The sequence below is a fragment of the Erinaceus europaeus genome, chromosome 4, assembly GCF_950295315.1.
Source record: "Erinaceus europaeus chromosome 4, mEriEur2.1, whole genome shotgun sequence".
Classification (NCBI taxonomy): Eukaryota; Metazoa; Chordata; class Mammalia; order Eulipotyphla; family Erinaceidae; genus Erinaceus; species Erinaceus europaeus.
This window is the reverse complement of record NC_080165.1, coordinates 141,750,251-141,776,592: the sequence shown is the minus strand read 5'-3', so window position 1 is coordinate 141,776,592 and position 26,342 is coordinate 141,750,251. Positions and strand designations below refer to the sequence as shown.

At 43.7% G+C, this 26,342-nt stretch overlaps 1 protein-coding gene across 4 annotated transcripts in view; it reads right to left on the bottom strand.

Moving 5' to 3' along the window:
• The window catches only part of PPIL6 (peptidylprolyl isomerase like 6), a 48,398-nt gene that overhangs the window by 8,919 nt on the left and 13,137 nt on the right, over nt 1–26,342 (bottom strand). For all 4 annotated transcript variants that reach the window (XM_060190659.1, XM_060190658.1, XM_060190660.1 and 1 more), the window contains 4 exons: nt 24,292–24,480; nt 16,407–16,469; nt 16,156–16,303; nt 1,659–1,715 (listed from right to left, as the gene is read on the bottom strand). In XM_060190659.1, the coding sequence (XP_060046642.1) occupies nt 1,659–1,715; nt 16,156–16,303; nt 16,407–16,469; nt 24,292–24,480 (457 nt within the window). The remainder of the gene's footprint in view (nt 1–1,658; nt 1,716–16,155; nt 16,304–16,406; nt 16,470–24,291; nt 24,481–26,342) is intronic.

Sequence of the window (26,342 nt, the reverse complement as noted above, 5' to 3'; positions counted from 1 at the left end):
GAGAGAGAGGGGAGAGAAAGATAGACACCTGCAGACCTGCTTCACCCCCGTGAAGCGACTCCCCTGCAGGTGGGGAGCCGGGGGCTCGAACCGGGATCCTTACTCCGGTCCCTGCGCTTTGCGCCACGTGCGCTTAACCCACTGCGCCACCGCCTGACTCCCCTCTCTCCCTTTCTATCACGCTCTCCCCTCTCGATTTTTGGCTGTCTCTATCCAATAATAATAATAAAAGATTTATTAAAAAGACAGAGAGGAGGAGGCGGGGGAAGAGCACTGCTTCACTGCTCACGACTCCTCCATCTGCAGGTGTGGAGAGGGGTTTTGAACCCTAGTCCTTGTGCATGAGGATGTGTGTGCTCAACTGGGTAGGCCACCGCCTGGCCCCACTATCTTATTTTTAATGTGTCATTGTGGAAGTTTGTTTTACACCTCAGATTTGCCAGAAGTCCTATGGTTTTTAGCGTACGTACAATTTTGCATAGCGAAAAGACCTTGTACATTTTGACAGAACTGGTTGTATTAAAAACTGGCAGCTGGGGCCAGAGGTCTAATCAGACTCAGGTTAATATCTTTATGGTGGTGGAGCCAGGTGGTGGCACACCTGGTTGGGCGCACATCAGTGCGCAAGGACCCAGGTTCAAGCCCCTGGTCCCCACCTGCAGGGAGAAGACTTTATGAGTGCTGAAGCAGGGCTGCGGGTGTCTCTCTCCTCTATCTCCCCCACCCCCTCTCAATTTCTGGCTGCCTCTATTTAATAAGTAAATATAATTTTAAAAAATTTAAAAAGATATCTATATGTTTTTGGTGGTATGTTTTCACAAGGAAGGCTCCTAAGTCCACTTATGTGTTTGGGGAAGGTACCCATGCAGTAAATGCTTAGATTCCTTAGTTCACCAGGATAGCATAATGGTGACGGTGTATCATTTCTTTTTTTCCCCTTGTTAATGGAACTACATTCAGCATGTTGTTTCCTCTTATCTACAATTTGCTACAGTAAAAACAGGAGAGGCAAGAGAGATGCTGGACTCTTTCCCAGTATCGACCTGGGTTCAAGGTAATGAATTCGTTTCCTGTCATCTTCCCAAAGATAAGGAATGGAGCTTCACTCTATAATTCAGCAGAGCAGATTTCAAATAGCTCTTGCGACTCAGGTGATTTCAATCACTATTCAAACAAATGCATCTTTGACCAATAAGAGTCTCGGCACATTGGCTCCTGAGGCCTTCGCATAACCCTAGTAAATCTTTAATGGAGTTCTGATAATGACTGAACATTGGATTCCAGATTCATATTAGAATTTCCTTTCCCAGAACTGAAATGACATTCCCTCTCTCCCAGAGCTCTTTTCCTTTTTAAAGTATTAAATGACATTTTCAAATAACAATCTTTGGTGCTGGGAAGATGTATAACTACAAGGCTCATCACTGTAGAGCAAGTCGGTGGACAGAGTTTATAGAGAGAGGATGCTTCCTGAGCTTCAAGTGGTCTTCCCAGTTTAAACTGAGGACTCAGCTGGGTGAACTGTCTCTGGTTCCTCCAGTTTAAAACTTCCATTTTAACTCTCCCAGTTTTTATGTTAGCCCAAACATTGTCTTATTTGGAGTTGTGGATTTGTCCAGTTCTGTTAAATATGAATAACCAACATATGTCTCACTCACCTTCAAATGTTCGTCCATAAATCGACTCTCCATCATCTCCTCTTCCAGCTACTATATCTGATAAAAAGCAGGGAATAAACATTAGACCTCTGAAACTGGGGCAGGAGTAGATACCATAATGGTTATGCAAGGAGACTCTCAGGTCTGAGGCTCCAAAGTCCCAGGTTCAATCCCCCAAACCACCATAAGGCAGAGTTGATCAGTGCTCTGGTAAAAAAAAAAAAAGGAACTCTACAACTGAAAAAGTGAATGCAATGCAGAAACTGAAGGGGGAAAAATTAAGTATGATTCCACATATACCAGTGACAGGAAGAAGTTAACTGTTCAACAGCTAAGTTTGTGAAGATGTTATTATAATTTCATTTGTATTTGGCAAGTATTTTTATACTCATGATTCCATGTTCTCTCATCTAACAATTCTTTGAGGTAGGTTAAATTTTAATGCAAAACTTCTGAAGTGATGAAGTATTAAATTATGATTAGGGCCACAGAAATAGCCCAGTGATTTACATTACTGACTTTCATGCCTGAGGCTCTGAGGTCCCAGGCTCATTCCCTAACACCATAAAAAGCCAGAGCTGAGCAGTGTGTGTGTGTGTGTGTGTGTGTGTGATACTGCTCACGATGTAAAGAAAATGTGTTTATATATATGTTGCTTTCTTTGCAAGCTATTCCATAGTTTGCCTGTTTTTTTTTCAAGAAAAAAAAGATTAAATCAAGAGGATAAAATAGGAACAGTAAGGCTTTTTTTTCTAAATTTATTTTTTAGTAAACCCTTCTTAGAACAAGAGTAAAAATAGATGCTCTAAAAAACTTAATGTTCATTTCTTGGAACCCTATAATGATAGCTCATTTATTTCTTCAGTAGTTTGAAAATCAGGTAGGTACCTTTGTAACATAATTAGCACTTTTAAAAAAGATTCACTCATTTCCGAGAGAGAGAACCAGAGTATCACTCTAGTGCATGTGATGTCAGGTGTCAAACTCAGGGTCCAAGCTTCATCCATTGTACCATCTCTGGGCTGCTAACTAGCACTTCTTTTTCTTGCTATCTCTGTGCACCCCCCCAACTGACTTTTTAAAAAATATTTATTTACCTATTCCCTTTTTGTTTCCCTTGTTGTTTTATTATTGTAGCTATTATTAGCATCATTGTTGTTGGATAGGACAGAGAGAAATGGAGAGAGGAGGGGAAACAGAGAGTGGGAGAGAAAGACAGACACCTGCAGACCTGCTTCACCGCTTGTGAAGTGACTCCCCTGCAGGTGGGGAGCCGGGGGCTTGAACTGGGATCCTTACACCGGTCCTTGCGCTTTGCGCCATGTGCGCTTATCCCGCTGTCCTACCGCCCAACTCCCCCAACTGACTTTTTTAAGATAGACAGACAGACAGACAGAAGGAGAGGAAAAGACACCAGAGCAATGAAGTCGCCCCCCCTCCCTCCCATGCAGAGGGGTTGGGTTCAAACCTAGGCCACACATACGGCAAAGCAGCCTCTCTCTCAATGAGCCATTTTGCTGCGCTTGTAATGAGGACTTTTTAAAAATTTAGATATTGGGTGGTGGCACACCTTAAGTTGAGTGCATATATTACAATGCACAAGGATGCAGGTTCAAGCCCCCGTCCCCACCTGCAGGGGGAAAGCTTTGTGAGTGGTGAAGCAGGGCTGCAGGTGTTTCTCTGTCTGTCTGTCTCCCCTCTATCTCCCCCTCCCCTCTGATTTCTGGCTGTTTCTATCCAATAAATAAAGATAATACTTTTTTTAATTAGACATTACTGGCATATAAGTTTTGTTGTACAACACAGTGATTTGTTGTGTGTACATGTTATAAAATGACTATCACAATGCAGTTACAGTTTTCTTATGATGAAAAACATGAACTTTAAAATTCTTTATGTTTTGCCCTGAGTTGTTTTCTAAATTTTATTTAAATTTATTCATTTATTTAAATTTTATTGTCATCAGGTCTATCATTGGACCTCAGTGCCCCAACACGAATCCACTGCACTTAGTGGTCAATTTTTCCTTTTCCTTTTTCTATTTTATTGAATAGGACAAAGAGACATTGAGGGAGGAGGGGGAGATAGGGAGAGAGAGACACACCTGCAGCACTGATTCACTGCTCATTAAGCTCCCCTCCAACCCCCACAGGTAGGGAGAGGGGGGCTTGAACCCAGGCCCTTGTGCATGCTAATGTGTGCACTTAACTGGGTGTGTTACTACTTGCCCTCCTATTTAGTCAATTATTTATTATTTCTAAAAAGTACTTATTTATTCCCTTTTGTTGCCCTTGTTTTATTGTTGTAGTTATTGTTGTTACTGATGTTGTCCTTGTTGGCTAGGACAGACAGAAATGGAGAGAGGAGAGGAAGACAGAGAGGGGGAGAGAAAGACAGACACCTGCAGACCTGCTTCACTGCCTGTGAAGCGACTCCCCTGCAGGTGGGGAGCTGGGGGCTCGAACCCGATCCTTATGCTGGTCCTTTTGCTTTGGGCCACGTGCGCTTAACCCGACTCCCTAGTCAGTTATTTATTTTAATAGGGAGAGAGAGAGCCCCAGCAAGAAGGGCAGCTGCAGCACTGCTCCACTACTCAGGAAGCCTCCCTGCTGCAGCTCCCACATGGCAGCCCAAGGTTGGAACTCGGTCTTCACACGGGGCAATGTACCACTCTGCTGTCTCTTTCCCCCCCTAAGTTTTATTTTCAGGGTTTTTTTCCCCTTTTGTTGCCCTTGTTGTTTATCATTGCTGTTATTAATATTGTTGTTATTGTTGTCGTCGTTGTTGGATAGGACAGAGAGAAATGGAGAGAGGAGGGGAAGACAGAGGGGGGAGAGAAAGACAGACACCTGCAGACCTGCTTCACTGCTTGTGAAGCGACTCCCCTGCAGGTGGGGAGCCGGGGGCTCCAACCAGGATCCTTACGCCGGTCCTTGCGCTTTGCGCCACCTGCGCTTAACCCGCTGCGCTCCTGCCCGCCCCCCTCCTTTCAGTTTTTTATGTGGGGCACCAGGAAATGAGTGCAGGCTCTCATGCATGCATGTCACTGCTGAGTGGCCTCTTTTTCTCTCTCTCCTTCCTTCCTCCCTTTTTCTCTCTTTCTTTCCTTATTTCCTTCTTCCATTATTTCCTTAGAAAGAGGGAAACGGGGTTAGGCCTTAGCGCAGCAAGTTAAGTGCACATGGTACATATGAAGCACAAAGAGGGCTGGAAGAAGCCCCCGGCTCCCCACCTGCAGGGGAGTCGCTTCACAGGCAGTGAAGCAGGTCTGCAGGTGTCTGTCTTTCTCTCCCCCTCTCTGTCTTCCCCTCCTCTCTCCGTTTCTCTCTGTCCTATCCAACAACAACAACAACAACAAAGGCAACAAAAAGGGGGATGGCCTCCAGGAGCAGTGGATACAGTAGTGCAGGTACTGAGCCCCATCGACAACCCTGGAGGCAAAAAAATAAAAATATAAATATAAATAAATAAATAAATAAATAAATAAAAGAGGGAGACTGAGAGAGGAGAGACACCACAGCACCACTCCACCATCCGTGGAGCTCACCCAGTGCCATTCATGGTATGCCCATGTGGTGTTGGGACTCAACCCAGGGCCTCACGCAAGGCAAGATGCTTTCCAGCCCCTGAAATCTGTATTTATTTATTTTGGGAAATAAAGTATCAGATAACCTACTTTATATTGTGTGCTTATTTTGACTCAGGCAATTTTCTTACTATACAAAGTCACGGGGGGCCAGGTGGTGGCGCACCTGGTTGAGCTCAAATGCTACAGTGCACAAGGACCCAGGTTCGAGCCCCCATCCCCACCTGCAGGGGGAAAGCTTCACAAGTGGTGAAGCAGGGCTGCAGGTGTCTCTCTGTCTCTTTCCCCATCTATCATCCTCTTCCCTCTCCATTTCTGGCTGTCTCTATCTAATAAATAAAGATTTTTAAAAGTTACAAAAAAAAAAAAAAGTCACGGGTCCTTTGGTACATACCTAAAATGGACTTCCTAGCTTTTTCCATAATGCAGATGCCTAAATTCATCTGTTTTATTCCTGCCTTTGGGTTCCTGATTATTAAACTATTTGTTCTGCTTTATATCTTAATGCATTTCAACCACCAAGCTTCAGATGCTACCATGATGCCAACCTGATTTCCCTGGGCAGATGACCTCACCACTGTGTCCAGGAATCTCACCTCCCAGAGCCCTATCCCACTAGGGAAAGACAGAAACAAGCTGTGGGTATAGATAGACTTGCCAATGCCCATATCCAGTCGAGAAGCAATTATAGAAGCCAGGCCTTCCACCTTGTGCACTCCATAATGATCCTGGGTCCATAATCCCAGACAAATAAAGAATAGGGAAGCTTCCAATAATAGAACGTGGAGCTCTGGTGGTGAGAACTATGTGAAATTACACCCCTGTTATCTTACAAACTTATTAATCATTATTAAATCAGTAATATTTTTAATTCCCGATGCACAACTTATTTTTGTCTATCTATATCTATGAGGGTAGCAAAGCTGACTGTAATAAAATAGAGCTCTCAAGTGTGTCTGGTGTCCCAGCTCCCCGCAGTCCTGCTTTACTTCTTCAGCTCTGTAACCCACACCCCTGGAGCACAGGGTGCAATAAATACTGAGTCAAGGACTGTGCTATTATCACTCAGTCTGAGGAATGTGAATATAATAAAACTGCTTTCTTATTTTAGTTAAAAAAAAAGTTTTCCCATCAGCACTATTGCTGGGGTTTTGTGCCTAGGTAGACTCAACATTCTCCACAGCCATCTTTCTTCCTTTCCCTTTCTTTATTGACAGAGGCTGAGACACACAGGGAAAATAGAGAGAGAGAGTGCAAGAGAGAAACAGAGAAGAGAGTCACCTGCAGCAGTGCTCAAGAAGCTTCCCCCCTGCAGGTGGGGACCAGGGACTTGAACCCAGATCCTTTTGCTTGGTAACGTGTATGTCCTGCTGTGTGGGTCACTATCTGGCTCCAAAACTGCCAATGTTTTTAAAGTTTTTATTTATAAAATGGAAACACTGACAAGACCATAGGATAAGGAGGGGTACAATTCCACATAATTCCCACCACTGGAACTCCGTATCCCATCTCCTCCCCTGATAGCTTTCCGATTCTTTAACCCTCTGGGAGTATGGACCCAGGGTCATTGTGGGGTGCAGAAGGTGGAAGGTCTGGCTTCTGTAATTGCTTCCCCGCTGAACATGGGCGTTGGCAGGTCGATCCATACTCCCAGCCTGTCTCTCTTTTTCCCTAGTGGGCCTGGGATCTGGTGAGGTGGGGCTCCAGGACACATGGTGGGGTTGTCTGCCCAGGGAAGTCTAGTTAGCATCATGGTAGCAACTGGAATATGGTGGCTGAAAAAGAGTTAAGACAGAAAGCAAATTATTTTTCACGTGTCTGTGAGCCTTTTGGATCTCCTCTGAGGTGAATGTTCTGTTCATATCCTCTGCCCATTTTTGCATGGGGTCATTTGCTTTTTTGGTGCTAAGTTTGCTGAGCTCTTTGTATATTTTGGTGATTAGTTTCTTGTCTGATGTATGGGATGTGAAGATCTTCTCCCATTCTGTGAGGGGTCTGTTTGTTTAATAGTTTCTTTGGATGTGCAGAAGCTTTTCAATTTGACATAGTCCCATTAGTTTGTTTCTGCTTTAGTCTTCCTTGCAATTGGGTTTGATTCATCAAAGATGTCCTTGAGGTTTAGGTGGGAAAGTGTTTTACCAATGTTTTCCTCTAAGTATTTGATTGTTTCTGGTCTGACATCTAGGTCTTTGATCCATTTGGAGTTGATTGTTTCTGGTGAGATAAGGTGGTTCAATTTCATTCTTCTGCATGTTACAACCCAGTTTTCCCAGCACCATTTATTGAAGAGAGCCTCCTTTTTCCATTTAATCCTTTGGGCCCCCTTATCAAAGATTAGATGTCCACAGGTGTGGGGATTTATTTCTGGGCTTTCAATTCTGTTCCACTGGTCTGTGTGCCTATTTTTGTTCCAGTACCATGCTGTTTTGATGATGATGGCTTTATAATATAGTTTAAGGTCTGGGAGTGTGATGCCTCCATTTCTGTTTCTTTTCCTTAAGATGGTTCACTTCATATGTTAACTCTCTTTTCAGTCACCAGGTTCCAGATGTCATCAGGATGCCGGCCAGGCTTCCCTGGACTGAAGACCCCACCAATGTGTCCTGGAGCTCTGCTTCCCCAGAGACCCATCCTACTAGGGAAAGAGAGAGGCAGACTGGGAGTATGGACTGACCAGTCAACGCCCATGTTCAGCGGAGAAGCAATTACAGAAGCCAGACCTTCTACCTTCTGCACCCAAAATGACCCTGGGTCCATGCTCCCAGAGGGATAGAGAATGGGAAAGCTATCAGGGGAGGGGGTGGGATATGGAGATTGGGTGGTGGGAATTGTGTGGAGTTGTACCCCTCCTACCCTATGGTTTTGTTAATTAATGCTTTCTTAAATAAAAAAAAAAGAAAAAAAAAAAGAAAAGCTGATTGTTGACTACAAAACTGCGATTTTAAGGATGTCTTATGCAATGGTAAGCCCACAGGAAGAATTTATGCAGGACAGGACCTGTAGCATTTAAATTATATTATTTTTATTTTGCCTCTAGTTATCACTGGGGCTCAATGAATCCACTGCTCCCAGTGGCTATTTTTCCTTTTTTTCTTTCTAATTTTTATTAGAAAGGATAGAGAAAATGAGAGAGAACAGAGAGGTAGAGAGAAGAAGAGAAAGACAGACACCTGCAGACCTGCCTCACTGCTCATGAAGGGAACCCCCTGCAGGTGGGGAGCGGGGGGCTCGAACCAGGATCCTTAAGCCTGTCCTTGCACTTGGCGCCATGTGTGCTTAACCTGCTGCGCTACTGCCCAACTCCCTTGTTTTTATCTTTTACTCTTCCCCAATGGTACTTTCTGCCTTACAAAACTTATATGAGTTAATAGCTTATAATAATTTAGTATGTGTTAAATAATTTTTATTTGATATACATTAAATATCTTGTCAATGACAAAAACTGTATATAATTCAGTCTTTGCCAATTCCCAGAATACAAAGGAAATGTACTTAGTATAATTTTGTAATATTTATTTATTTATTCATTCCCTTTTGTTGCCCTTGTTGTTTTATCGTTGTAGTTATTATTGTTGTTATTGATGTCGTCATTGTTGGATAGGACAGAGAGAAATGGAGAGAGGAGGGGAAGACAGAGAGGGGGAGAGAAAGACAGACACCTGCAGACCTGCTTCACCGCCTGTGAAGCGACCTCCCTGCAGGTGAAGAGCCAGGGGCTCCAACCGGAATCCTTACTCCGGTTCTTGCTCTTCAAGTCACGTGCGCTTAACCTGCTGTGCTACCGCCCGACTCCCAGTAGACCTTAATTTTACAATTGGAAGTTTTGGGGGTTTTTTTTGCTTTGCTTTTCTCATATGGAAATTTATACTTTTCAACTTATAAGCTTTATTTTATGTATGTAATAAATTTGTTTATAATTTTGAAAAAAATCTAAGAATTATCTAAGTAAATGAAGCTAGTTGAACCGTGAATAATAAGTATTGATTTTGCAAGTTTAGTTTTTAGTGCTGTTTTTCATATGCTTATAGGTAATGTACTTTTATGAAAAAAAGTATCATTAATTTTAAATAAAAAATTAAGATTAGCTCTCCTCTCCTCTCCTCTCCCGGATCAACTAGGAATACCAAAGGAGACCACCCGGACCGAAACAAGACAGGACTAGAATGACCACAGAAACCCAGTAAATCACCCGTGAGTACAAACACGCGTGGTTGGTGACAGAGAGGAGAGAGGGGCCTAAGGAGAGATTAAGTGACTGCTAACAGTTCGACAGTTTGTCAGTGGAGACACCACCTCCAGTCTGCTCCACCAACAAGGGGACAGCTGAAGGGAGGAAAGGACTCCCCAGAGACTCACCAAGTACAACTCTGAGTCCCCATTGCTACTACCCTCAGAATCTGGAGCAGCAACAGGGAGGGACACCAGGGCACAGAGATCTAACCGGGAAACTCAGGAGAAGACCTATACCTCGGTGGCATAGCTGAAGGGCTGTGAAAGTCTCTTTGCATAACCACTGGATTACCTCTGCCACACCCTGCTTTATCTCTTGGTCAGGAGTCATTGATTAAGCCAAGAAGCCTATTGATAGTTTAAAAGCCCTCAGGCTACCATAGCCTACAGGGGGGAAAAAAAAAGGCTTTTACACCACTGAACTCCAACTCAGGGATTGAAAAACCTCTTAACTTATATAAAATGGTTAAAACAAGAAGAAAAAATAATGGAGACTCGAACCAGGACAAGAGTCCAGCTAAAAGTCCTCCAGAGGGCAAAGCACAAAACAACGAGTTCAATATCCAAACATTAGCTAAGGAAATAATAACAGGAGTGAGTAAAGAATTTGAAAAAATTGTAATCAGAAATGCAGGAACAACAAATGAGAATATGGAAGAAAATTCTAATTATCTCATGGTTATTAGAGAGCTGAAAGCTGAAATTGCTGAGCTAAGAAGGCAACTAGCTGAACAAGCTAAAACAGTATCAGAGCAGGGCAACAAAATAGATGAACTCCAGAAAGCAGTAGAGGGCAGAGAGAATAGAATCAATGAGGCTGAAGACAGAATTAGCAAGATTGAGGATGAATTAGAGACAACTAAAGAAGAAGTAAGAGATCTCAAAAAGAGATTAAGAGATGCTGAAAACAACAACAGAGTCCTATGGGATGACTTCAAAAGAAACAATATACGCATTATTGGCTTACCAGAGGAAGAAAGAGAAGGGGAGGAAGAAAGCGTTCTCCAGGCCATAATAGCTGAAAATTTCTCTAGTCTAGACAACACCAAAGACATAAAGATTCAAGAAGCCCAGAGGGTCCCAAACAGAATTAACCCAGACCTAAAGACACCAAGACATGTCATACTTAGATTGGAAAGGAATAAGGATAAAGAAAGGATCCTCAAGGCTGCAAGAGAAAAACAAAGAGTCACCTACAAAGGAAAACCCATAAGATGAGCAGCAGACTTCTCCATACAAACACTACAGGCCAGAAGAGAATGGCAAGATATCTATCGAGTGCTCAATGAGAAAGGCTTTCAGCCAAGAATACTATATCCTGCTAGACTGTCATTCAGACTAGATGGAAGCATCAAAACCTTCTCAGACAAGCAACAGTTGAAGGAAGCAACCATCACCAAGCCTGCCTTGAAAGAAGTTCTGAAAGGTTTCCTATAAACAACCAGACCACCACAAATAGAACATATATCAAAACACTCTAAAACTCTAAAAGAATGGCGTTAAAATATCTTCAATCTTTGATATCAATAAATGTGAATGGCCTGAATTCACCTATTAAAAGACACAGAGTAGGAAGATGGATCAGAAAACACAACCCAACAATATGTTGTCTACAGGAAACTCACCTAACACAACAAGACAAACACAGACTTAAAGTGAAAGGATGGAAAACTATCATTCAAGCCAATGGCCCACAAAAAAAGGCAGGAACAGCTATTCTCATATCTGACATGATAGACTTTAAAATACATAAGATTAAAAAAGATAGGAATGGACACTACTTAATGCTCAGAGGATCAGTCAATCAAGAGGACTTAACAATTATTAATATCTATGCACCCAATGAGAAGCCATCTAAATACATCAAACTTCTACTGAAAGAGCTATAGCAATATATTAACAGTAACACAATCATAGTAGGGGACTTCAACACCCCACTATCTCAACTTGACAGATCATCCAGGAAGAAAATCAGTAAAGACATAAGGGAGCTAAATGAAGAGATAGATAACCTAGAACTATTGGACATTTTCAGAGTCATTCAGAGCAAGTTGTGGTATATATACACAATGGAATACTACTCAGCTGTAAAAAATGGTGACTTCACCGTTTTCAGCCGATCTTGGATGGACCTTGAAAAAATCATGTTGAGTGAAATAAGTCAGAAACAGAAGGATGAATATGGGATGATCTCACTCTCAGGCCGAAGTTGAAAAACAAGATTAGAAAAGAAAACACAAGTCGAACCTGAAATGGAATTGGAGTATTACACCAAAGTAAAAGACTCTGGGGTGGGGGGGTGGGTGGGGATAATACAGGTCCATGAAAAATGATGAATGAAATAGTGGGGGTTTTATTGCTAAATGGGAATCTGGGGAATGTTATGCATGTAAAAAATAAATAAATAAAAAATAAAGTGAAAAAAAAAAATTAAGATTAAAAAAAAAGAGAGAGAGAAAGAAACAAGACCCAAGCCATGTTCTAGATGGGAAAAAAATTAGATTCGACTTCCGGAGGCGGAGCTACGAGCAGCAGATCGCTTTCTCTCCTCTCCTCTCCTCTCCCGGATCAACTAGGAATACCAAAGGAGACCACCCGGACCGAAACAAGACAGGACTAGAATGACCACAGAAACCCAGTAAATCACCCGTGAGTACAAACACGCGTGGCTGGTGACAGAGAGGAGAGAGGGGCCTAAGGAGAGATTAAGTGACTGCTAACAGTTCGACAGTCTGTCAGTGGAGACACCACCTCCAGTCTGCTCCACCAACAAGGGGACAGCTGAAGGGAGGAAAGGACTCCCCAGAGACTCACCAAGTACAACTCTGAGTCTCCATTGCTACTACCCTCAGAATCTGGAGCAGCAACAGGGAGGGACACCAGGGCACAGAGATCTAACCGGGAAACTCAGGAGAAGACCTATACCTCGGTGGCATAGCTGAAGGGCTGTGAAAGTCTCTTTGCATAACCACTGGATTATCTCTGCCACACCCTGCTTTATCTCTTGGTCAGGAGTCATTGATTAAGCCAAGAAGCCTATTGATAGTTTAAAAGCCCTCAGGCTACCATAGCGTACAGGGGAAAAAAAAAAAAGGCTTTTACACCACTGAACTCCAACTCAGGGATTGAAAAAACTGTTAACTTATATAAAATGGTTAAAACAAGAAGAAAAAATAATGGAGACTCGAACCAGGACAAGAGTCCAGCTAAAAGTCCTCCAGAGGGCGAAGCACAAAACAACGAGTTCAACATCCAAACATTAGCTAAGGAAATAATAACAGGAGTGAGTAAAGAATTTGAAAAAATTGTAATCAGAACTGCAGGAACAACAAATGAGAATATGGAAGAAAATTCTAATTATCTCATGGTTATTAGAGAGCTGAAAGCTGAAATTGCTGAGCTAAGAAGGCAACTAGCTGAACAAGCTAAAACAGTATCAGAGCAGGGCAACAAAATAGATGAACTCCAGAAAGCAGTAGAGGGCAGAGAGAATAGAATCAATGAGGCTGAAGACAGAATTAGCAAGATTGAGGATGAATTAGAGACAACTAAAGAAGAAGTAAGAGATCTCAAAAAGAGATTAAGAGATGCTGAAAACAACAACAGAGTCCTATGGGATGACTTCAAAAGAAACAATATACGCATTATTGGCTTACCAGAGGAAGAAAGAGAAGGGGAGGAAGAAAGCGTTCTCCAGGCCATAATAGCTGAAAATTTCTCTAGTCTAGACAACACCAAAGACATAAAGATTCAAGAAGCCCAGAGGGTCCCAAACAGAATTAACCCAGACCTAAAGACACCAAGACATGTCATACTTAGATTGGAAAGGAATAAGGATAAAGAAAGGATCCTCAAGGCTGCAAGAGAAAAACAAAGAGTCACCTACAAAGGAAAACCCATAAGATTAGCAGCAGACTTCTCCATACAAACACTACAGGCCAGAAGAGAATGGCAAGATATCTATCGAGTGCTCAATGAGAAAGGCTTTCAGCCAAGAATACTATATCCTGCTAGATTGTCATTCAGACTAGATGGAAGCATCAAAACCTTCTCAGACAAGCAACAGTTGAAGGAATCAACCATCACCAAGCCTGCCTTGAAAGAAGTTCTGAAAGGTTTCCTATAAACAACCAGACCACCACAAATAGAACACATATCAAAACACTCTAAAACTCTACAAGAATGGCGTTAAAATATCTTCAATCTTTGATATCAATAAATGTGAATGGCCTGAATTCACCTATTAAAAGACACAGAATAGGAAGATGGATCAGAAAACACAACCCAACAATATGTTGTCTACAGGAAACTCACCTAACGCAACAAGACAAACACAGACTTAAAGTGAAAGGATGGAAAACTATCATTCAAGCCAATGGCCCACAAAAAAGGGCAGGAACAGCTATTCTCATATCTGACATGATAGACTACTCTATGATCCTGCAATTCCTCTCCTGGGGATATATCCTAAGGAACACAACATATCTATCCAAAAAAAAATCTGTGTACACATATGTTCTTGGCAGCACAATTTGTAATAGTCAAAACCTGGAAGCAACCCAGGTGTCCAACAACAGATGAGTGGCTGAGCAAGTTGTGGTATATATACACAATGGAATACTACTCAGCTGTAAAAAATGGTGACTTCACCGTTTTCAGCCAATCTTGGATGGACCTTGAAAAAATCATGTTGAGTGAAATAAGTCAGAAACAGAAGGATGAATATGGGATGATCTCACTCTCAGGCCGAAGTTGAAAAACAAGATTAGAAAAGAAAACACAAGTCGAACCTGAAATGGAATTGGAGTATTACACCAAAGTAAAAGACTCTGGGGTGGGTGGGTGGGTGGGGAGAATACAGGTCCATGAAAAATGATGAATGAAATAGTGGGGGTTGTATTGTTGAATGGGAATCTGGGGAATGTTATGCATGTAAAAAAAAAAAAAAGAAGTAGAAACGCAAAGCAGAAATTGACTGAGTTTGGAGTATGGTACCAAAGTAAGAAAGCAGAAGTACACTAGAGTTTGCAGTGAGTACCTCCCTAATACTTCCTCTCCACTTTTCCAAGCTTTGGGACCAGGATTGCTCAACAATTTGTTTGGCTTTGTATGTTAACTCTCTTTTCAGTCACCAGGTTCCAGGTGTCATCAGGATGCCGGCCAGACTTCCCTGGATTGAAGACACCACCAATGTGTCCTGGAGCTCAGCTTCCCCAGAGACCCATCCTACTAGGGAAAGAGAGAGGCAGACTGGGAGTATGGACCGACCAGTCAACGCCCATGTTCAGCGAGGAAGCAATTACAGAAGCCAGACCTTCTACCTTCTGCAACCCTCAATGACCCTGGGTCCATGCTCCCAGAGGGATAGAGAATGGGAAAGCTATCGGGGGAGGGGGTGGGATATGGAGATTGGGTGGTGGGAATTGTGTGGAGTTGTACCCCTCCTACCCTATGGTTTTGTTAATTAATCCTTTCTTTAATAAAAAATTAAAAAAAAAATTATAGCGTTGGTGAAACAGCTCACTTGCATAGTGAGTGTATACTCTGCCATGTTCACAGCCCGTGTCTGAAGCTGCCCCTCACTGCATGGAAGGAAGCTTGGCATTGTGCTCTTCTCTTTCTCTCTGCCTCTGTCTAAAATAAATAAATAAATAAATAAATAATAGGGGTGGGGACATAGTGTAACGGTTATGCAAAGAGACTTTCATGCCTGAGGCTCTCAAGTCCCAGGTTCAATCCCCCACATCACCATAAGCCAGAGCTGAGCAGTGCTCTGGTAAGAAAAAAAAATTAATAATAATAGTAATGATTTTTCAAAAATTTCTTTTATGTCATAGGAAACAGAGATAGTTTCGTATGAGGAGAAGGAAAATCCAGAGTACCACTTGGATTGAGCCAGGAGTCTCAGACAGGTAAGTCCTGAGTCTACCAGTTGAGTGATCTCCCCAGACAGTAGTATGGAATTTTTAGGAGTACGGTGTCTTAATTAATCATTTGGTCATATAAAACATCCTTTAAATATACACATTGTTTACTACTAAGGTTTATTTTCAAAAGTAAATAAACTTATGGGCATTCTTTCTTTTTGCTTCCAGGTTATTGCTGGGGCTTGGTGCCGGCACTACGAATCAGCCACTCCCGGTAGCCATTTTTTCCATTTTATTGGATAAGACAGAGAAATTGGGGGGGGGGGGGGTGGTGATGAGGGAGAGAGAGAGACACACCTGCAGAGAAATTGGGGGGGGGATGGAGAGGGAGAGAGAGAGAGACACCTGCAGACCTGCTTCAGTGCTTGTGAAGTGTAACCCTGCAGGTAGGGAGTGGGAGAGGAGGCACTCGAACCCCGATCCTTTAGCATGTCCTTGTGCTTAGTGCTATGTGTGACTAACTGGGTGCACCAACACCAGACCCCTGGGCATTCTAATTTAATGTTGTAAAGAGGTTCTACTTATGATTTTTTAAAAAATTATCTTTATTGGACAGTAACACCCAAAAATAGAGTGGGAAGGGGATGATAGGGAGAGAGACAGAGATACCTGCAACACTCCTTCACCACTCACAAAGTTTGTCCCCTGCAGATGGGGACCCCGGGCTTGAACTGGGGTCCTTGTGCGTTGTATGCATGTGCACTCAACCAGGTGCACCACCACCTGGCCCCCCTCCTTATGATTTTAAACTCACCTCCTCCTTGTATCCAACCATTCTGCACTAATCGGTGAAAAATTGACCCTTTATAATGCAGTCTGATACCACTGTGAGAAAGTCCTGCTTTTCCTGTGCACAAGACCTGGAAATTGGTACATGTTTTGGGACACGCATCACAGTACAGCTACAAAATTAAAAAAAAAAAAGTTTAAAAGATTAAATATGTGGTTACAGACTCCCACTCACCTCAATTTATTAAAAACAAACAAACAAAAAAAACCTCTTACCTCAAAAATCAGTCTTCCTACTGGATTACCATCAATGGAAATGTCCAAGAACACAAAAGTATGCTATGGAAACGAGAAAGAAGAAAGATAAGCAGGTTAAATGCTCCGGAAGAAAGTTTCATGACCAAATAATATGACAGAATAATTCTTTCAGTGACGAGATGACAGTAGCACTCATAGTGGGTAAAATAACAACAAAGGCGAAAGAATCGCTTGAAGAAATACGATTCATTTTAACGATGCCAGACCTTTCCAACCTAAATAACCCTTTCTAAAACCTTCCATTAAAGAAAACCACCATCACTGTATGAAGTAAGGCTGAGAAGACATGATAGAGATGTCAGCTCTGTGACAAGCCAGATGTGCCGAGGGGGTACTAGTTGGTGATCCCTTTTGGAGAAAAATAAGCAGGCTGGATATTCTTTTCTTTCCTGCATAAATTCAAAGAGAGGGAGGGAGGAGGGGTGGGGAAGCAACGTGAGTACCATGGCTTCATGGCCACATGTTCTGGAATTTCAGAGACATTACAGACTAGCCAGAGCCATGCGGTTTCTTTTCTCGTGGGAGAATAAGGCCAACACAAGCACAGGAGAAGCGTTCCCAGGGACAGGCAAGGGAGGAGGCGGTGCTCCTGGACGGCTTCCATTTTATCATCATCACCGTCAGGTTTGTGGCTGAGGCCCAACGCCTCTGTGCTGAATCCATTGCTTCTGGCAGCTTTTCTTTCTTTCTTTTACATTTATTTTCCCTTTTGTTGCCCTTGTTGTTTAACATTGTTGTGGTTATTGATGTCGTTGTTGTTGGATAGGAGAGAGAAAAATGGAGAGAGGAGGGGAAGACAGAGACGGAGAGAGAAAGACACCTGCAGACCTGCTTCACCGACTGTGAAGCGACTCCCCTGCAGGTGAGGAGCTGGGGGCTGGGACCTGGATCCTTACGGGGGTCCTTGCGCTGTGTGCCACGTGCGCTTAGCCTGCTGCGCCACCGCCGGACTCCCTTTTTTTCTTTCTTTTATTGATAGCACAGAGAAAAATGTAAAGGGGAGAGGGAGAGAAACAGAGACACCTACATCATTGCTTCATCACTCATTGCTCCCCCTCCCCCACCCTGCAGGTGGGGACCTGGGACTTGAACCTGGGTCATTGCGCATGGTAATGTTATGCTGTCAGGTACACCAGCACCCGACCCCCTTTTGACTTATTTCCAGCAGATCCTCAAATCTCAAATGTGTCTGGCTCTTGTTTTCTGGTAGAGACAGCTAGCGTTTGTGAGACTCTGCTAAGCCCTGTAGGCATCCTACATAAGAAAAGTGACCTAGGATCCGGGCAGTAGCACAGCGGGTTAAGCGCATGTGGAGCAAAGCAAAGAGACCTGCATAAGGATGCTGGTTCGAGCCCACGGTTCCCTGCCTGCAGGGGGAGTCGCTTCAGGATCGGTGAATTAGGTCTGCATGTGTCATTGTTCTCTGCCTCTCTCTGCCTTCCCCTCCTCTCTCCATTTCTCTCTGTCCTATCCAACAATGATAGCAATGACAACAATAACGACTACAACAAGCACAACAAGGGCAACAAAATGGGGGGAAATGGCTTCCAGGAGCAGTGGATTTGTAGTGCAGGCACCGAGCCCCAGCAATAACCCTAGAAGCAGAAATAATTGTTAATTAAAATAATTATTAATTAATTAATTAATTAAAGAACATTCATCTCTGCCACAATAGCATTGCTTAGGGAACAGAGCATGTCTGTCTATATGGAATAAATACGTTTCAAATCTCAGGCACCATTCTCACATGTACAAATGCCACCTTTTCTTTTTTTTTTCTTTTCCCCCTCCAGGGTTATTGCTGGGGCTCGGTGCTGGCACTGTGCGAACCCACTGCTCCTGGTAGCCACTTTTTCCATTGCATTGGGTAGAATAGAGAGAAACTGAGAGGGGAGGGGAGATAGAAGCGGAAAGAGAAAGACACCTGCAGACCTGCTTCACATGCAGACCTGCTTCACAACTTGTGGAGTATCTCCCTTGCAGGTGGGGAGCCAGGGGCTCGAACCGGGATCCTTGCTCAGGGCCCTGTGCTTCATACTATGTGTGCTTAATCGGGTGCTCCACTGCCCGGCCCCTAAATGCTGCCTGATTTAACAAGGTACCTAACTTCCTCTCAACTTTTCCTTAAAGATCTGGGTAGCAGGGACCCAGAGGTAGCTCACCTGGTAAAGCCCACTTTGTTACCATGCACAAGGACTGAGGTTCAAACCCCCAGCCATCACCCAGGACCACCTGCCTCACAGAGGAAGCCTCATGAGGAGCGGAGTAGTACTGTGGTATCTCTCCTCCTCTCTGTGCCTCTCACTCTCTGTCTTAAAAAACAAAAAGTCTGGGGAATCGGGTGGTAGCGCAGCGGGTTAAGCACACGTGGTGCAAAGCGCAAGGACCAGCGTAAGGATCTCGGTTCAAGCCCCCGGCTCCCCACCTGCTGGGGAGTCGCTTCACAGGTGGTGAAGCAGGTCTGCAGGTGTCTGTCTTTCTCTCCCCCCTTTGTCTTCCCTTCCTCTCTCCATTTCTCTCTGTCCTATCTAACAACGACGACAACAATAATAACTACAATAAAACAACAAGGGCAACAAAAGGGAATAAATAAATATTAAATAATAATAAAATAAATATAGGGATGAGTGAATTTTTTATCAGCAAATTTTTTAGTTTTATTTATTGGCTAGAGACAGCTAAAAATCAAGAGAGTAGGGGGAGATACAAAGAAACGCCTGAAGCACTGCTTTAACCCTCGCAAAGCTTCCCCCCTGCAGGTGGGGGCTGGGAGCTTGAAGCTGGGTCCATGTGCACTGTAACATGTGTGCTCAACCAGGTGCGCCACCGACCAGTCCCAAAAATGAAATCATTTTTAATGCAGCACTCGGGCCTTCCTCATGTACAGTATCCCTGCTCGGCAGTCTCTTTGGGTTAACGCTTTCCCCTTCATTGCTTCAGAAAGAGGAAGAGGAAAGGGAAAGGGCACATCACTGCTCCACCATCACAAAGCTCCCCATATGCCGTTCTCGGTGCCAGGGCTCAAGACCCGGGCCTCTAGCATTGCAAGGCATGCACTCCACCAGGAGAGCTCTTCTTTCAGCCCCAGAAATCACTTTTACATGTCCCACCCCCATGATTTTGTGTCCCTTTAACTTTCGAGTTATAAAACTGAAATACTACTGCGCCACTTGACACCCAGATGTGAAGGATTGCATCCATACTAATTAAAAACAATCTGTGCCTCCCGGCTTCTGCGTGGCAAGGTTGTAGTTCTAAAAGAATGACATAGTGGCCTAGAAGGTGGCACAGTGGATAAGGCACTGAGCCCTCAACACAAGGTCCTGAGTTCATTCACTAGTATCACATGTGCCATCTATCTGTCTCTGTGTCTCCCTCTCAATCCCCCCTCTCTCATAAGTAAATACTTTTTTAAAAAAAGGATTGTAGCTGTACTATAAGAGGCATAATACAGTAAACTTCACAGCTTAGAAAACATATTAGAAATCACAATTAACCTAAGAAATGAGTGAGTTCATTCAGGAGTTGTTTACATCTATTTTCATCAAACTATTATTGTATGTGTGACACACTGCTTTAGCTTATTTATTATTGGATGGATAAAGACAAATTGAGAAAGGAGGATATAGAGCAGGAGAGAGAGAGATACCTGCAGCCCTGCTTAAGCACACATGAAGAATTCCCGTTATAGGTGGGGACCAGGGGCTTGAACCTGGGTCCTTGCATTCTGTAATGTGATCACTTAAGCAGGTGCACCACCAGCTAGCTCCATTACTTTAACTTTTTGTTTTAAATTTTTTAAAATATGTTATTTATTAATGAGAAAGATAGGAGAGAGAGAAGGAACCAGACATCACTGGTACATGTGCTGCCGGGGATTGAACTCAGGACCTCATGCTTGAGAGTCCAGTGCTTTATCCACTGCGCCACCTCCCAGATCACTAATTTTTTTTCTTTTTAATTTTACCAGAGCCCTGATCAGCTCTGGCTTATGATGATGTGGGGGACTGAACCTGGGATCTTGAAGCCCCAGGCATTAGAGTCTATTTACATGACCGTTATGCTGTCTCCCCCCACCATGACACATTACTTTAAAATGTGTTATCTTTTGACATTTTCCATAGTAGATCATTCTGAAAATTCTAACAAAAAAATAGAGAAGTATGAGTAATGTCACTTGACAGCTCAATACATAAATGTAATTGTCTAGTAGCCCAGGACTAAACAAATCCCTGATTTTTACTCAGCAGAACTATCTAGTTTCTGGGGTTGGGGGGAGGGAGACCTGAGTATTTTCTCTGAGATCCAAAGAAAGCTCCTTAGTCCCCTCTCCTCACCGTCACTGACTAATTCAGATGGGCATGTCTCTAACTAGTGCTATAGGGCTTTCCAAATCATCCAAGCTTTCCCTGTCACCCAGATGGATACACTCCACCCTGTTCCTGTACAACCCAAAAAATGTATTCCAAAAATAATACAATTAAAAGCAAAGGGTTATGTCATATTCTTTGTGAAAAGCCGTGCTGGCTCCGCTTCCTCCTGGATAAAATCTGACTCCGTAGTTCAAAATGAACAATAAACTCAACTTTTCTTTTGTGGGGCCCTTCCCCTGCCCCCCAGTTACTGTTTAAATACCTTTCCTGTTTGGAGGAACACTCCTTAGTTCCCTAGCCACAAACCCAAAGAGGCGAGAATCCCTCCCCAGCCACCCACTCACTCACCCACTGGCCTGGCCTCGTCGACTCAGATTCTCCTTTTGGGGGCTTTAGCCCTCCAGGGAGTGGCACAGACACTCCAGGGGAGAACCTACTATGAGTGACAGTCACAGTTTTGGACCCAGGGCCAGTGGGTCTTCTGACATCTTGGGAGCATCCTCGATGAATACTGCAAGTTAGGAATCTGGCTGTTTTCTTGCTGTCAGGCCTGGAATGGCTTGGTTCCCACTTAAAAAAAAAATTATTTATTCCCTTTTGTTGCCCTTGTTTTATTGTTGTTATTGATGTCTTCGTTGTTGGATATAGGACAGAGAGAAATGGAGAGAGGAAGAGAAGACAGAGGGGGAGAGAAAGACAGACACCTGCAGACCTGCTTCACCGCTTGTGAAGCAACCCCCCTGCAGGTGGGGGAGCCGGGGGCTCGAACCGGTATCCTTAAGGCGGTCCCTTGCCACTTTCCAAAGCTAACAGTTACCCAGTTTTTTCTGTCAACTGTGAGGTTGCTAATGTCCTTCACTCATGTTTGCTTTCAATTAACTGGGGAAGCCTGGAATTGCAGCCATGAAGGACTGTGCCTGCTACATTCTCCTGCCCATTAATTCTGACCTCCTAGCTGGCTCCCCTCCATTATCCTACGAATTGCTATGAATTCCTCCCAAACATCTCCCCTCCTCCTCCTCTCTCCTATGATAGACACACACACACACACACACACACACACATACACATACACTGGGGGTTGGGAGGGAGACCGACCACAGCATCAAAACTTCAAGGGCCGATGGTGGTGCACCCCGTTGAGTACACGTTATCATGCTCAAGGACCCAGGTTCAAGCCCCCAGTCCCCATCTGCAGGGGGAAGCTTTACATGTAGTGAAGCAGTGCTGCAGGTGCTTCTCTTCCCCCCTCTCAGTTTGTCTCTAAAAATAAATAAAATAAAATATTTTTATTTTATTTATTCCCTTTTGTTGACCTTGGTTTTTTTATTGTTTTAGTTAATATTGTTGTTATTGATGTTGTCATTGTTGGATAGGACAGAGAGAAATGGAGAGAGGACGGAAGACAGAGAGGAGGAAAGACAGACACTTGCAGACCTGCTTCACCACCTGTGAAGCGCTCCCCCCCCCCCCCCCGCAGGTGAGGAGCCGGGGGCTTGAACCAGGATCCATATGCCCGGGTCCTTGCGCTTTGTGCCACGTGAGCTTAGTCCGCTGTGCTACCACCCGACTCCCAATAAAATCTTTTTTTAAAGCTTCCTTCCATGCAGTGGGGGTTGTGCTTGAATCTGGATTGCACACATAGGAGTTTTTGGCATGTCTCAATGCCGATGATATCTCAATGACATCACTGAGAATTTGCTCTGTGTTGGATTTTGTCTGATGTAGTCGTTAATTGAGACAAACAGGGCACGGTCTTTGCCTCTGCACAGTTCAGGGCACTGGGCCTTTCTGTGGACATGGGCCACAAAGGAGCAAGAAATGGTTTCAGCATATGGTATTTCTTGCTACAACAAGGCTTCTGAGCAAAATTATCAAGTTCTTTGGCTTCTACTGCCATTCCAGACTGAGCTGCGTTCTCTTGCTCTCAAGTTTTGTGAAAAGCTTCTGTCATTGGAAACCTCATCAGGGCCATAGCTTATCTCGTTTTCTACTCTGACCAGCTAGGTGCCATGCTTTCAAAGGTCACCTTTCTTCTTAAGCTTTCTTATTCTCTTAGGGCTATAGCTCTCAGTTAGGTGTTAGGAAATATTAATTTAGCTCATACCAAGTCTGAGGAGACAGAGTAATAGCTATAGCTTGTGTCTGAGGCTTCAAGGTCCTGGCACCATGAGCCAGAGCTGACAGTGCTCACTTGCATGCACAAGACTACCCCCCTTCTCTTCTTAGTTAAAATAAATATTGCTTATAAACACATTTATTTAGGATAGAGACAGAGAAATTGAAAGGAGATGGGGAAGTAAGAGAGGTGCCTTTAGCCCTGCTTCACCACATACGAAGCTTCCTCCCTGCAGGTGGGGACCACGTGCTCAAACCCAGGTCCTTGCACATTAGAATGTGTGCACTTAGAGGGGGTCGGGCGCTAGCACAGCGGGTTAAGTGCACGCGGCACAAAGCGAAAGGACTGGGCTTAAGGGTCCCAGTTCGAGCCCCCGGCTCCCCACATGCAGGGAGTTGCTTCACAGGCGATGAAGCAGGTCTGCAGGTGTCTGTCTTTCTCTCCCCCTCTCTGTCTTCCCCTCCTCTCTCCATTTCTCTCTGCCCTATCCAACAACAACAGCAATAATAATTACAAGAGTAAAAAAAAAAAGGGCAACAAAAGGAAGTAAATAAATAATTTTTTTTAAAAAAAAGAATGTATGCACTCAACCAGGTGCATCACGGCATGACCCCTACTAAAATCTTATTTAAAAAAAAAAAAAAAGTTCATACTGCAGGCAAATGAATGATAGGCTCAACCTCCTCTGATAGTGATCTTTTTTTGTTGTTGTTTGTTTGTTTTCTTTTTAATTTTTTTGTTTATTGGATAGAGACAGCCAGAAGTCAAGAGGCAAGAGGAGCTAGAGAGGGAGACAGACAGAGAGATACCTGCAGCCCTGCTTTACCACTCGCAAAGACTGGGGGCTTGAACCTGTGACCTTGTGCATTATAACATGTGTGCTCAACCAGCGCCACTGGTACCAGCCCCCCGCCCCCAGGAAGATCTTTACATGTAGCTTTGAAAACGAGCCAGAGCATCACTCCGGCACGTGCAATGTGGGGGTCCAGCTCAGGACCTCATGCTTCAGAGCCCTAGGTTCACTCTCTGCACCACCTTCCAGGCTTCCCGTTTCAAGATGGGTGGTAATTAATGCCTGCATGTTTCTAACTGGGAGAAAGATGAGTTTGAACAGTGGTGTTCTACTTCCTAAGCAGTCTGCCTGTTGTGAGACATATTTGTGCTGTGCCCCATGGAACTGAACACAACCATATAATCATCCTGTGTGGCTGGGCCATGAACACATTGAGAATCTGTAGTAAATTCTCCTGCATGTTCACATTCCCTTTGCTAGGACATCAGTGATTAACGCTAACTCAGTATACATGATCAGAGAACACACCAATTTGCATGAACATTCAGTGTAACTTGCCTTGGTATTTCTTAAAAATTTAGCAGAGTAATCCATTGTCAGGGCCTCATAAAGTGCTGGAGGCTTTATATCCACGATATCCCACACCTTTTGGGCCCACTTCTGTAGCTCGAGTGCATCACCCAGGAGCTGGTCGTTAACAAAGCACATCTCTTGGGAAGAATAAACCCAGATTTCATTCTTGAGTTCCTACAGGGGAAAGAACAACAACAAAATGTAATGAGGGAAAAAATTAATGATCACAACCACTATAAACTTCATGCCCGAGGCTATTTTTTTAATCTTGCTCTTAGAATTTATAAACTTTCAAGAATCTGATCTTCAAGTAATAAAACGGCATAGTCTAAAATCAATGGTACCCGGGTAATGAAAATCCGTGTGTACAACATACATATCAGCTGGTAAACTAAGTTCAGACTCTGACTTTCTTTCCACAACACCTTTTAGTGTCATATTTGAGAAGGTTAAAGGCTCTCAGGAGCGCCGTAGTACCCTGCCCTGCCCTTGCCCACAGGGCCTATGTCCCAAGGACCCCAGAGGATGCCTCGAGTTGGAACAAAGACCATTTTCTAGACACACAGCTGACCCTTGAACAATATGAATTTGAACTGTGTAGTTCTGTACATATGTGGATTTTTTTCTTTCTCTTAAAAATTTTTTAATTCTATTTATTTAGTGGATAGAGACAGTCAGAAATCGAGAGGGAAGGGGGAGATAGACAGGGTGAGAGACAGACACCTGCAGCCCTGCTTCACCACTTGTGAAGCTTCCCCCCTGCAGGTGGGGACTGGAGGCTTGAACCTGGGCCCTTGTGCATTATGATATGTGCACTCAACCAGGTGCGCCACCACCCGGCCCAGATTTTTTTTTTTTTCTATCTATGGATTTTTCATGAACAGATTCAGCCAACTATGGCTATCACTTGAATCGATACAGAGGGCTGACTGACTATAATGGGCTTCAGCATCTGTAGATTTCCTGTTTAGATTTACATCCCCGCAGGCAACTGCAGATAAGTTTGGGGGGAAGTCAAGATTCACATGTGAGATTCTGACTATACAGGGTGAGGTGCCCTCAGCCTCCCACTGTTGTGGGCTGACTGTATTTTGTTTCTCCATATACAAATATATGATAACGTTTAATTGTAAAATTAAGCACACAAAGAAATTAACAACAATCAGTGATAAAATAGGGTAGTCATTCAGACACTGCAATAAAAGTAACATGAATCTCTCTTGCTCTCAAGATATTGTAATGGCTTTAGACCACGGTTGACTATTAACTGAAACCATGGAAAGCAATAATACCGATAGGGGAAGCTACGGTAAATGCCAATGACGGAAGGAATTACAATTGTTGAGACAAAGGTAATCTCTGGGGAGTCCAGCGGTGGTGCAGTGGGTTAAGCGCAGGTGGTGTAGAGCACAAGGACCGGAGTAAGGATCCTGGTTCGAGCCCTCAGCTACTCACTCACCTGCAGAGTCACTTCACAAGTGGTGAAGCAGGTCTACAGGTGTCTATCTTTCTCTCCCCCTCTGTGTCTTCCCCTCCTCTCTCCATTTTTCTCTGTCCTATCCAACAACAACAACATTAGTAACAACAATAATAACTACAACATTAAAGCAACAAAAGGGAATACGTTAACATTAAAAAAAATTAAAAGAAAAATTAATCTCTGGGGGGTCAGGCGGTAACGCAGTGGGTTAAGTGCACATGGCTTGAAGTGCAAGGCCCAGTGTAAGGATCCTGCTTCGAGCCCCCGGCTCCCTGCCTGCAGGGGGGTTGCTTCACAAACAGTGAAGCAGGTCTGCAGGTATCTGTATCTCTCCCATCTCTGTCATCCCCTTCTCTCTCGATTTCTCTCTGTCCTACCCAACAATAACAACAGCATTGGCAACAATAACAACAAGGGCAACAAAATGGAAAAAATAGCTTCCAGGAGCAACAGTCATTGTGCAGGCACCGAGCCCCAGGATAAACCTAGAGGCGAAATAATAATCTCGAAATTCGACTTCCGGAGGCGGAGCTACGAGCAGCAGATCGCTTTCTCT